Source organism: Podarcis vaucheri, assembly GCF_965113315.1.
Source record: "Podarcis vaucheri genome assembly, chromosome: 2".
In the NCBI taxonomy this organism is placed as follows: Eukaryota; Metazoa; Chordata; class Lepidosauria; order Squamata; family Lacertidae; genus Podarcis; species Podarcis vaucheri.
In genome coordinates, this window is record NC_138760.1 from 74302898 (window position 1) to 74316365 (window position 13468).

General features: G+C 49.4%; 1 protein-coding gene and 1 long non-coding RNA gene across 2 annotated transcripts; both read right to left on the minus strand.

The window, feature by feature from the left end:
- Window positions 1-2498: 2498 nt before the first annotated feature.
- LOC309526135 lies at window positions 2499-8190 on the minus strand. The gene is made up of 3 exons (XR_014216684.1): window positions 8143-8190; window positions 3702-5604; window positions 2499-3326 (listed from the first exon to the last, which is right to left on the minus strand). It is a non-coding gene; the product is annotated as an uncharacterized lncRNA (long non-coding RNA).
- A 704-nt stretch (window positions 8191-8894) lies between these two features.
- Window positions 8895-11063, minus strand: LOC309526285 (alpha-2Da adrenergic receptor-like). The gene has a single exon (XM_082212206.1). It carries the CDS (start codon window positions 10503-10505, stop codon window positions 9300-9302), a length of 1206 nt encoding a protein of 401 aa, XP_082068332.1. The 5' UTR covers window positions 10506-11063; the 3' UTR covers window positions 8895-9299.
- Window positions 11064-13468: the final 2405 nt, after the last annotated feature.

Genomic DNA, 13468 nt, shown 5'->3' on the forward strand with positions numbered 1-13468 from the left:
ACCAGAGGGCAGCCCATGTCCACACTATCTCCAGTAAGAGACTCCAGAGCATGGACGGCAAATTTGCATCGACTGAGACTAGGAAACTCATTGAACATAATTTCTATCACCACTTTATGACATACACTAGGTAAGAAAGCCCAGAGATTGGTGGGATGACAAGTAAGGGCCTGTTCAGCCTACCAGGATTCAAGCAGCATAGAAATTGGGACACAGTGACAGAGACCAGCTGGAAAAATAAACCTGCAAGTGCTATGTGCACGATGCAGAAGGACCAAAGAGTTTGTTACAGAACTTATATTCTCAGAAGAAAGTACATAGTACACTGCACTGTGCCCTTTTCAACTACATGTTCATACCCTGGCAGAGAACCACAGCACTATACAGGGCATGGCAAAGCACGTGTCTTGGGGCTCATCTCATCATTTTATTTGTATGCTGCCTTTCCATAGTTAAAACCCTGCTCAAGACAGCTCACGACATGGAAGAAAACCCCACCTAATTACAAACATAACAAAAGTAGTTGTAAACAATAAAAAGTGCACTAACGAAATTAAGCAGTTTCCACAATTATCGCAAGATCTAAAAGATTTCATTGTTGTTGGCATTCCTGTGTCTAAAATAAAACTGTAAGAAATAAAGATCAATAACAGCAACAACCTCCCTCCCCCTCTAAACAAAACCCCAGCGCAACAGTCTGTTTGGCAGCCTCAGCCAGGGCCCTCCCCTCCCAGGCCAGGTGGGAAAAGACCTGCAAGGCAGGGGGCAGGTCTTCCAGGACTCACAGCCAGGATAAGCTGGCTCATTCTCCTTAACGTAGGGATGTTAAGACATGTGGCACTTCAGATGTTGCTGCACTACAAGTCTCTTCATCCTTGATCATGGGCAATGCAAGCTGGGCCTGATGGGAGTTGGAGTCCATCAACATCTGGACAGCCACAGGTTCCTCATCCCTGACTTCATGTCTCCTTGAGAAATGTGTGTGTTACAAGGAACCAGGCTGCCAAGGGACCCATGTTTTACACATAACTCTGTGTACAAATCACCATTAATTGAGGCTCACGTATGTCTTTGACACAACAGTAACTGAAAACTTACATTTCTGACTAGCAAATAATCCTAACTTGTATCTACAAGATATGCCTGCACAATCTTGCATGATGTTCAAGCCTGTGATAAGACAGACCTCTGGTAACCAGCTCTGAATATATCTGTCTGTCAATCCCTGAACGTTTTTAACAGAAAGCCAGACTATGTGCCATAGAATTTGGGGTGCCTAGTCTTCAGGTTCTGCCTAAGGCATCCTGAATCCCTGCATTACAAGGAGTTGGACTAGACAAACTCTACAATTCTGATTCTATGAGAACTCTATAAAGATGTGGCAGTGCTACTCTATGCCAGGACAGGCTATGCTGGGCTTGCCAACAAATCAGATCAATATTGTGAAAGCAAAGTTCACACAGAGCCATCCCATCAAGGCATAAGTCTGCTGTCTTTTGTCTAAACATGTGGAGGAGGTCCAAAGTCTCCTTACAGACACAATGATAGGACAGTCTGTTTTCAACACCTTCCAGGGGTCTGGCATTAAAATCAACTCAGCTGATTTGACAATACCTCTCCACCTATGACTTTGTGGCTGTTTTGCCCCCTGAATCCCTGGTACTGCCAGCATTATGCTGTGTGGCTCAAGTTACCCTAGGTGGACTAGCTAGGAGACCATGTGTAGCCAGGGCTTACAATTCTGCATGTACTTTACTGCACACTGAGCTATAGTCCTCCTGCAAAGATTTGGAAGCAGCATGAAAGACGCATCGTTTTCCATGGATAGATCCACGTCACTCCAGTGCTGCTGCAATCCAACGGGCTTTAAAAACGGGGGGGGGGAGTCTTCAGAACCTATTTTCAGGGGCAACAAATCATCAGAGCAACCCATTTTTCAAGCCACTTCCAACTCTTGGGTCAGGGTGGGGGCGGGAAACCGCGGCCTGCCTCCAGCCTCGATCACTGTTCCTGAGCGCTGGAAATGTTACCCAGGAATGCTGGCTGCAGATTCTATTCAGAGCCACAGGAAGAGAGTGGAGACCATCAAACCCGCTCCCCCACCCCCTACGAGCCTGTGCCAGACCACAGCTATGATGGATGTTTGGCCCAACGTCTCCTTGAGAACTGGTGCCTGATGGTTCTGGGCCTGGCTCCTTATCGCACAGCATCACTGGGCTTGGAAGCTAAAGGGAGTGCAGAAGTTTGGAGCTGGGCCCTGGGCCTTGTGGAATCCAGCTCCCATGGCGCCAACAGCTGTTTTTAGATGGGTGAAGGGTCAATGTTTCAAGTTTTTCTATTTTGAGCCACAAAGCTGGGGAAATTAGTCAGCCTCTGGCCTCTGCATGTCTGAGCCAAGCAGCCCGGCCAGCCTGGCTTGAGATTCCCATCCTAGCTCATGAGCAGACTCACCCTCCTCTGCCCCCTAATCCTCTCAGCGCCCCCCACCTTCCCCCATCTCCAAGGCCTTAGCTGCAGCTTGGCTACTTCATCTGCTGAGCCAGGATGGAAATTTTGCACAAACAGGTTCCGTATCAGCTCAGCTCCTGCTCCCTCAGAGTCCACACTTCCGCTGGTCCTGTGCCTAGAAAGCACGGGTCCAAGTAGTTTTCAGCTTCTCCTGTGCTTTCTAGGCATAAGTGTGAGCGGTTTTGCATTTGCCCTGCCACTTTCCCCCCATACACTGCTCTTTAGCTCTAAATCGGGGAGAGAAAACTTGATTGATGTTTGCTCTGACTTGGCAGCAAGCACCAGGTTTCCCCAGGGAAAGTGGAAATGTGGATGAGCCCTCAGTTTTGGGTTACCTTTTGTCACCCTTGTACAAATAGGGACATACCGCATCCGTGGCAAAGCTGCTACAGTAGGTGTACGGAACATTTGGCCTTCTGGATGTTGCTGCACAACAATTCCCATCAGCCCCAGCAAGCATGGTGAATGGCCAAGGATGATTAGTAACATCTGGGGGAGCAAAGTTTTCCCTCTGTACTACAGCCTGTCCCTTTGCACGTCCAGCAGCAAAATGCAACACCAAAATCCTCCTCTCTCCCCCCCCCCCGCCTTCTGTTGGACTTCATAGTTGTGGCGCCCATGAAGCCCTGCACCCAGTGCAACCAAACAGGTTGCACTCCCCTATATCCACCTTTGATGTTGCAATTACCCTTCTGAAAAGGAGTTTTGCTCTGGACTTGACCTGCTCCTCTCAGGTGGGTGCCATTGCCATTCTAAGAGAATGAGGAAGGAGTTCGTGGTGAGTTCTGGCACCTCTTTTTCCAGAAAAATAACACTGCCTAAAGGTAAAGGTAAAGGTACCCCTGCCCGAGCGGGCCAGTCTTGACAGACTCTGGGGTTTGTGCGCCCATCTCACATCTATTGGCCGGGGGCCAGCGCTGTCCGGGGACACTTCCGGGTCACGTGGCCAGCGTGACAACGCTGCTCTGGCGAGCCAGAGCCGCACACGGAACGCCGTTTACCTTCCCGCTGGTAAGCGGTACCTATTTATCTACTTGCCCCCGGGCGTGCTTTCGAACTGCTAGGTGGGCAGGCGCTGGGACCGAGCAGCGGGAGCGCACCCCGCCGCGGGGATTCGAACCGCCGACCTTTCGATCGGCAAGCCCTAGGCGTTAAGGCTTTAGCCCACAGCGCCACCCGCGTCCCAACACTGCCTACTACAGTGCATTTTTATAAGCTATTTTCATTAATGCAAGCATTTTTGTTCACATATCACCCTAGTACATGCATTTCTTCACACACTACTTGGCTAAAGAACAGCACTGCAAAATTTGGAGAAGTGTGAATTTTCTTCCGGTGTGTGAACTGCTTCAGAAAGTGCACATCTGATAGGTTCACCTTTAAGTGCAAACTGAATCCAGTTTCTCCCCCACCCCAAATGGGGGCATTAAACTTTCAGAACTTTTGGAAACATAGGACTGGGCTAGACTTGGGTCTTTCGAATTTCAGTGGCGCCCTGTGTCAGGCCAGAATTCAGCGCCCTTTGCCTCTCGCCTTCCGTTCTGCTCAATTCACTATGTCACATTTATGGTACCCTGTAGCATCCCCTAGGCTCAGTGTCCAGTGCAGTGCAACCAGTCGCGATCCCCTCAATCCACCTCTGCCTGGGAATGAAGTCCAAAGAAGAGCTCAGTTAGTGCAGTGAAATTTTCCTGTCTCCAGCTTTGAGACAGCAGGAAGGCTCAGCTCAGGACATCCTTTTCTCCAAACTGACACCTCTACAGGGAAATTGCAGAGAGTAAGGAGGGGGTGTGAGAATAACAAGAGGGTCAAGGGGCATCCAAGAAACATCCTGAGAACATATTGCTCTTCCTACCTCCTTGCACAATCATTAACTATACAGCTCCCTGGGGGCCCATCCCTCCATTCAGACATCAAAGCCATTTCCAGTCCTATTGTCCCCTAGGGCAGCTGGCTGCCGCTCAGAGATGCAGAGTGGGAGGGGCTTACTGACACAAGAATTTGAAGGCAACCCCGTTGAGGCCCTCCCCTATTGCCTGGGATGTAGGGTCATTTATTCCCAACACACCAGGCTTCAAAGAGGAAGCAGGTCTTGGCCAAACACTGCTTTAGAGGGGCACTCAAAACCCCCAGAGCAGAGCAGTTGGTCTGGATCTATTTTTTCTTCAGTGACAGAACTTCCTGCAACAGAAAGACACATAAATATCCTCGGAGAGGGAAAAATAGAATAGGCAGCCATTGCTGGTGGGAGGCACGTTGTGTAGTTTGTTCACCTTTGGTCCCCACCCTGCACTGTGGCTCCTAGAAGCAGTCAGCATGTGACAGCCATCAAACCCTGGGAAACAGCTTCGACTGGTCAGCTAAAACAGGTGAGGGGAGCCGATGGTCTCAAAAGCTTGGGGAGTTAAGGACCTACATACGAAGACAGCCTCTAGCAAACTGAGTGAACGAGACCAATAGTGGGAACAACAGTCAAGAAGGTGGTTTCTGCACATGCTGTAGTAGAGGGAAGCAAGAGGCAGATGGGGCTCATCAATCTGGGAAGATAGCCCATCTAGGAAACAGAAAATTCTGATCCTAAACCTCCACTGCCTTGTGGAATGTCTTCAGGAGAAGGAAAGGCTGAGGAGTAAACCCTACACAAATTCAGAGTGGAGTCCCTAAGGCGGTTGGATGGAGCCTTGTATGCCTCCTTCCAGAAACTCCTGCAGCCAAGCTGGTGCCAAATGTATTGCTGTGCTTTCCTTTGGACCACATCAGTGAGTCTGAGAGGGGGGTCTCCCCACATCAACTAACCTGCTGTGCAGCACACCTGGAATCTTTGCTTGCTACGCAGGTGGTTGTGGTGAATGGTTGCTTAGAGTACGAACGGTCAAGGGAAGCTATAGCTGCTGCATTGCCTGCTTTATTGGTGGTAATCTAAAATCAGTGTAAAAAGTCAAAGCAATTTTTTGAATGCCAGCATCACACGCTACCTTATTTGCCTTCTGTTGCGGTGTGACCTGCTTCATAGGACATGTTTGTGAAGATGCCCAAGATGCCTCGAAAGGATCACCCATGATGTTCAGTACAAGGAACAATCCCCATTTTCCAACCCTGTGGAATCAGGGTGGGGGGTTAATTGGGAAAGAAGATCCTTCAGGTATGGCTACATGGGTTTGGCCCATATCTAGGGCAGATCTTTGACACTTGGGGGACGTTGCATGTCCAACATATACACAAAAGATGAGCCACTGGCACCTTTCAGCACCGTTTGGAAGGTGGAAGTGAAAGATGAAAACTAGGAGATATTTCCAATCTACTCCTGTGTCCTGACTAGAAACATCAGGAAATTTTGATCTGTGCACATGGAAGATGCTTGTGACAGATAAACCGATGTAAAATGGGGAGGCTGACCCATGGTGCCAGGTACATTGCAGTTTTAGAGACAAACATTTTATTATTAGGCCTTTCTGCACCGTGGTACCCAAGTGGGCAATCAATACATGAGAACAGAACCCACCAAGGCTCTGTCAGGGGGGAAAGTGCCAAGCTGATAACAGCCAGGCACCAGCTGCCCCCTTCTAAGCTGCTGGAACTGGGGTAGATTACTAACAGGATTAATAGGGCCTGTCTCCATGGAAACCTTCCTGCCTTGCCACCACCCTTGAGTTGCTGTTTTCTGGGAAGATGTTTTTATGTGAGCTATTAATTTGTTTGTCTGTATAGTTAGATAATAGGTAAAGTTAGGGGGACTAACTATGCAGTCCCATTCCCGCATTGATGTGTATGTATGTGTGGTAAGGGACTGGTGTTCATCATTGTTAATTTATATCTGCTGAGAATTTGAGGCTTAGTTCTTACATTAGCCAACCATAGGATCACTTGAAAACATGGAAGAGGCAGGTTGACAGGAAAGCAATTTACACATGTAAAACTTTCAAATACACACCAGGCACCCAGTTAAGGGGAATCACAAAAAAACCCACCAGAGGGCCTGTCAGTAGAAAGTGCAACTTGGGACACTGCCTTCAGTACTAAGGTTGGCACCTTTCCCCACTCTCCCTTAGAGAGACTCTACTCACTTTAACAGAAAAAGCAGAAGTTGAGTAAGTATAGCTTCCCCTTCTCACCATGCCTGGAAAAGCTACTTCTGTTGAATGCCTGCCTGGCACATAGCTATCAAAAGGTCAGGGGAAAGAGGAAATTCTAGCTATACAGTCTGTTTATACAGCAGCAGCCTGGTACCTGAGGCCAGCCCAACATTCAAGGGGTGGTGATGTTTGGAACTATGTTGTGTGTTGAGGAATAGGAAGTAGGCGCCTGGGATTGATAGTTGGGTTAGGTGCACTACAAAGAGCAGGCCGCTGCGTTGTGGCACCAGCTCCAACCTGCGGAACTAATTGCTACAAACTCAAATAAGACATATAGCCAGAGATCCCCCAAGTAGTTGGCTGCAGGCACAACGTTTTCCCCAACCTGAAATACTGGATCCTCTCCTGACTACAACTCCAAATAGTGGAGGAAACACAGCTGGGGGAGCAACACAAACACCCAATAACTGTCATTTCATGCAGGAAACAAGGGATTTCACCCCCACAAAGCCAAATATCCCCAGAGCTTTGCTCCCTGTGGCTGGCCAGCGGAAACCCACTTTTCAGTAGCTGGCATCTGACCAGCAGTGGGATCAGGGGTAAATATCTGTTTCCCAGAGCCAGATGGCTGATTCAGCATCCGGCCTCCCTCTTAGCTTTGCCCAGCTCCCCTCAGATCAGCAAAACAGACTAACTGAGGCAGAGGCAGACATCCCAAAACTAAAACATGTGATTACTGAACAAAGGGGGCAGGCAGAGGAGACACAGCAATTCCATGGGTCCCACCAGCACCAACCTTGACCTTGCCGGAAGGAAACTCCGCACTGTGCACAACTGAGAGAAAAGTCTTCTTTTCTGCAAAGTCACTCTTGGAGGGGGGGGGACACGGAGGGGGGAGAGTGAACTAGAACACGCTGATCCTTTGCTCAAGTACTTCAGCTCCAGTACATGGTGCCCTTGGGTCACCAGTGACTTTGCCTGACGTCTCTTTATTGCTGCTCTCTCTGGAGAAGGTGTAGGCCCAAACCCCAGCCTCTCAGGCCCAAAGGTGACAGAGAAACATTCAGAGGGAGAGGTAATGCCTCTGGCTACTAGATACTGAGGCCAAATGGGCTGGGCTGTCGCCACCATGGCCTGTTTGCAAGCTTCTCAGGGGCATCTGGATGGCCAAGGTTTACATATAGAGGACTGGTCCACTAAATCAAGGGTGGACAATCTGGGAAAATGGGGGGGGGGCTCAGTCTAATTTCAAAAGCCCTCTGCAAATGACCCATTGTGAACTCCTGCATGGGCTATCTATCCCTCCTTCAGCAGGCCCCTGATTGGGGTGGGAGGAGATGGAAAGAGGTGAAAGAGAGAGAGAGATGGCCCCATCCACATTTCACTCTGGTCCTGCCCACCACTGACATGCAGTCCCCAACGGATTCTGTTCCTGAGGGAACGTGGCCCTGGAAGAACAAAAGTTATCTACCCCCTGCACTAAATGGATATTTAGCCTGATTCAGAAAGGCCATTTTTACGTTATTACTTATGCCCATGATTCCCTCAAAATGCCACTGACCTGAGGCAGGAAAAGCATTTGAGAGGGATCCGTTGTATGTCTCCATCCAATACCTCACAGAATCTCTTCCAAGGCAGACCTTATCCTTTTCCTTACCGCAGAGCAGCTGGGAGAAAGGCGCGCAGCAAAGCTTTTGTGGGCTAGAACGCTTTTGGGAATAGAGAGTGTATTTCAGGGATTCATGAACAACTCTATGGTTGTTGGGATCTGTAACTTGGCAGTCCTAAACCAGGGTAGCAGAATGCAGAGCTCACATCTGCTTAATTTACTGTCATGATGGGCAAATGTTTTAGCAGGTCTGCCATAAGGTAAGGTGAAAGTAGGAGTAGTACCACTGTTTTGGAGCAGTGAAGCAGGGATGGGCAAATATGAAGTCTACACCCCTTATGTCATTACCAGAATGATGATGTCATCACTGGGGCGCCATTTGCCAACCTTCTGTGTACACTCCCCCCCCCCGCCCCCTGCACTATACAGCTACCTACTAAATAAACCAAGCAGAGAAAGAGGTAGATTTCATTTCATATGCATGATTAAGAGTTAAGTCAACACTTTTATTTTTGAAAAAAGTCAAAGTCCCTTTTTTAAATAACCAACCAAATGTCACAAGATAGTGAGCAAGCTCTTGAGTCCACTAGAACTCTTCATCAGATTGGATATCTTAAACGAAGGAGCAGATGGAGAGGTTAAAGAAGCTGGTGAGGTACTGAGGCCAAAATGTCAGCCTCAGCCAAAAATTGTTGGGCTGAAGGGTTGCCAGGAACAGCACACCTGCACTTCAGAAGTTACCACTACTCCACTGCCCCATAAGCAGTCTACTCCTGTCCCTCAATGCACCAGTGCTTGGCCTGTGGCCTATTGGACTGGTAAGCAGTACAGGAGAGGTAGGCAGGGCATGTGTAAGCCTGACTCTCTGTGCCATAACCAGGCCCACCAGCCCTTCATGTCACAAATGTCTGGCTGCCTGTGCCGCTCATGCCACAGATTTACCACTTTAGCAGGAGCTTTTTCAGCACAAAACCAGCAGCGATATTCTCTCGCTCATCAGCCTCAACCTGTTGCCACAGGATGATGTTTTGTACACAGGCCCCAGAACCCCAGCCTGCACGCCAACACCTCTCTCCACCTCCCCAAACAGCCCTCTATCAGAAGAGTCCTCACTTCCTGCATGTAAGTGGGTCGGCACGGGAGAGAAGCTGCTGGAAGGCCCGCCGGAAGTCCCGGTTGAAGACGGTGTAGATGATGGGGTTGAAGCTGCTGTTGCAGTAGCCAATCCAGAAGAAGAACTTGAAGAGAGGCTTGGAGATGCAGCAGCCTTCCCCGAGCACGGACTCGAGGCTGTATGTGAAGAAGAATGGGAACCAGCAGAGCACGAAAGCCCCAATGATGAAAGCCAGGACAAAGGTGAACCGGCGTTCTCTTGCCTGCACCAGCCGGTTGGTGGAGACGGACATGTCCCTGCTCCTGCGCTGCTGCCGGCTAGAGGGAACTGACCAGGAAAGCCTGGGGGTCCTCTGTGACCTGGCACTGTTGCCAATCTCTTCTGCCCTCCACTGCCGAGAGAGCCGGGGCAAGCTAGGCTGGGGGTGGGGAAGCTGGCCATGCTCCGAGCCTGCATTCTGTGCTTCCCCAGGGTGCTGGGTGCTCACTCTGCGGGCGTCGCACTTGGCCGCAGTGATAAGGTTGGGGTAGGAGACACGTCTCGCAGCAATGACCACCGAGTTCCTGTGCCTGGCCACATGGTAGATCCGGCAGTAGACAGCGACCATGATGAGGCAGGGGGCATAGAAGGAGGCAGTGCAAGACGCCAGTACGTACCAGGTGTCGTCGTGCAGCAAGCACAGCTGGTCCTGGTGCGTTGACTTGAAAAGCGGTGGCAAGGACACCAAGGCAGAAATGGCCCAGACAGCCCCAATCATGCACTTGACCCTCCGGGGACTCCTTTTGAGGTTGTACCGGGCAGCACGGGTGACGGCCCAGTACCGATCCAGGCTGATGGCGCAGAGGTGCATGATGGAGGCGGTGCAGAAGAGCACGTCCAGCGACAGGTAGAGGCTGCACCAAAAGCCGCCAAAGCACCAGTAGCCCATGACCTCATTGGCCAAGGAAAAGGGGATGACAAGGGTGGCCACCAGGATGTCTGCCACAGCCAGAGACACCAGGAAGAGGTTCTGCGGGGCCCGGAGGGCCCGGCTGGTGTACACAGCCAGCACTACCAACACATTCCCCAGTAGGGTCACAAGTGCCATGACCAGCACGGCCACCAGGATGAGTGCCATGCCAAGAGGCGAGTGCGGGAGCTCAGCGGGTGCCTGGTCACTCTGATTGCCAGATCCATTTTGCTGTGGCTCCATACCATGCATCCCCAGACCAGGCCATGGGGGTGCCCAAAGCTACCTGTGCAAGGTTCACAGGCTCCCAAGTCTCACCCGGGCCTACTCACAAGGCTCTATTTCATGGTCACAGGTCCAGAAAAGGACGGGCTCAGCAGCCTTCCTCTCACCTGGCACCATCCTACCTTGTGAGGCTCAACAGCACAGCAGTGGGGAGTCTCAACAGATCCTGGCGCAGCACATCAGACACTAAAGCAAAACGACAAGTTCCAGTGAAGCATGGTAGATCTCAAAGTGTGATGTCCCATGGAACACTATAGTGGATTTCAGCGCAGTTCAGGGCATATAGGTAAATCTAGTGCCCCCAGGCAGCAGATCTAGAAGATGCACAGTTCCCTCAGAGAACAGTCCACAGATGGCCTCAATCCCTTGGCTTCCGCTTGATACTAAGCATGTCCAAGGCAAAGCGATGGGTATGTGCAGAGTACACCCCTTTCTTCTTGCCTGCTGATTCTTCCCTCTCCCTGCAGTGGTGTGAAGCCCGGCAGAGCTGCTCCAGCTCTGAGCCTCTTTGCATCCGGCCTCTGAGCAGATCCCTTGGGGGGAGGGAAGGGAGGGGCAGGCAGTGCTGGCTGGCTGGCCTACAGGCGCCCAGCCAGCTCCAGCTGGTGGGAGAGGCTGCTTGCTGCCAACACTAAGAGCCCAGGAGAGGGAGCTTGCCTCCCTCACCCAGGCTCAGAGCACCTGGCAGGCGTGCACACACACAAGGAGGAAAGGGCTGGGGAAGGGCTATGCTTAGCCGCCTACAACCCAGATCCTAAACTTTTTAAACTCAGGCATATATCCATCTGATCTGGTGCGACTTACCTCTGAGTCTACTGACTGAGAGAGGGTCCCAACTTTTTCCATGAGCCACCAGAGGGGAAATTCCTTGTAGAGGTCCCACCAGTGATAGTGGACAACCATCCAGTAAAGCTCTCACCTGTGCCAGGGCAGATGATGTTTCTCTTTCTTCTTTACTGTCCCAATGCAGCCTTCCCAATCTTGGTGGCTTCTGGCTGCTGTTGAATGACAACTCCCCAGCCAACCCCAGACAGCATGGGCAATGGTCAGGGAAGAAGGGAGTTGTAGTTCCCTACCCCAGATGTTGCTGGACTCCAACTCCCATCTGTCCCAGCCAGCTTGGCCAGTGGTCAGGGGTGATAGCTGGAGAATAGTCCCAAGTGATGTCTATTTTTAACAAGATAACAAGGACCAGGTTCACAGAGGCTTGGGAACTGTAAGTTATGGGACCAAGTGACAAACAGGCAAGAATGGAAAGAAATATGGAAATTACAAAGAACGTAGTGGTTGTGTAACAATGGTGAATTGTGAAAAAGAGGATTTGGGATAGCTGGGAATGGAGCAGATGACATTATAATAAAGCCTAAGCAAATGTAAGAAAGGATAAAATAAAATAATTTACTATTTATAATGTCTCCATCACAGGTGTATAATTGGCTTATTTTAAAAAAATGTATTTGTATAGTGTGAATATGTTATTGTACACGGTGAATATATTATTGTACACAGAGATTTAATGAAGAAGAAGAATTCCCAGTCAGTAGCTCTTCACACACCACTGTCTTTTCTTTTAGAACCACCATAGAATGTAAATGCAAACTAACCCGTATATCCAGCACTGGAAACCAACCCTGAACCTGCAGTTAGTGTGTCTCTGCATTTGTGGTTGCGGTTACTCAGTAATGAGAAAAAGGAACTCCAAACATGCTCAGATGCACCATTTTAATTAGTCTACCACATATTCCTATGCTTACCTATGAAATGGTTCATTTAAAGGCTCCAGGTGCAGAGGTTCCTGATGATCAGCCACTAGCTGAAGTTAAGTAGACATGGAAATCTTTCTCTCCTAAATTCTGCTGGAACGCCATTGTTCTTCCGAGCCAATGCTCTTCCATATTTATAAAGAAAGACAGGGACCTGAAACGGCTCGGTTCTTTCTCACTGGGTGGCCAGAAGCCCACCTGGGCTCTTCTGGGAGTCACGCCATGAATCCCAAGTCTTTTTGCCGCTCAATGCAGAGCTAAAACTCTGTTCCAAGCTCTGTTCAGCTCAGCATTGCCATCCAGTGGCCATGTCTGTTCCTGGTTCCCAAAAGATGCAGTTTGGGGCATTGTAAACTATGCACGATCAGCCCCAAATAAGGGATTTTTAAGTTAAAACTTAAAATATGACACACATAAACACACAGGTAAGCATTTTAAAGAGCTGTCTGCCAAGAGTCTGAGCAATTTATAGCAACTGTTCCATGGAGTATCCGCAAGGCAGAAGATCTCATGGAATTATTCATACTCTGCATTAAATATTGATTTTCCCAGAACTGCTCCACAAGCAATTAATAATACTGGCATGGATCCTAAGGTAAGGAAGCTCATGGAAGGAAACTTTCATGCCCTCTTTCTGCATCTTCCTGAAAAACTGCTTGGAGTATCTGGGAACCTCTTGAACATTATGGGCTGGGGTGCAGGTGGAACTGCTGAGAAATTGAGGCACTGCTCAGAGTCAAATCCTATGATAAATTAAACAAGGGAATTCAAAGAAGCAAAGTTTCCCACCACCACTATGCCTTAGCCAGCACTATTTTTCTAGAAAAAGCTGTGCCTAAACTCACCAAGAACCCTTGTTCTCTTATAATGGCAATGGTGCCCACCTGAGAGGTGCCAGAACTAAGTTCTGGTAAGTTCCAGCTGCATAAAGCCCTGGTCTTAGCCCATACTGACCAAGGAGGGACCCTTGCCCTTCAAAAGTGGTTATAAGGGTGAGAAGGGGATGGGAAATTTTCCTTATGTAAACTTCCTTAGGTTATTTTAGGGATTTAAGTCAAGCAAGCAAACAAACAAGCAACAAGTGGTAAGCCAAGAACAAACCTTGGTTACAGCTCATCATTTGTCTGAAGTGAGACAAACAACAAGCCTGGGTTCAGACATAATACT

Bases quoted from the DNA above. Each gene is read 5' to 3' on its own strand.
- LOC309526285 (XM_082212206.1), bottom strand. From the start codon at position 10,505: ATGCATGGTATGGAGCCACAGCAAAATGGATCTGGCAATCAGAGTGAC.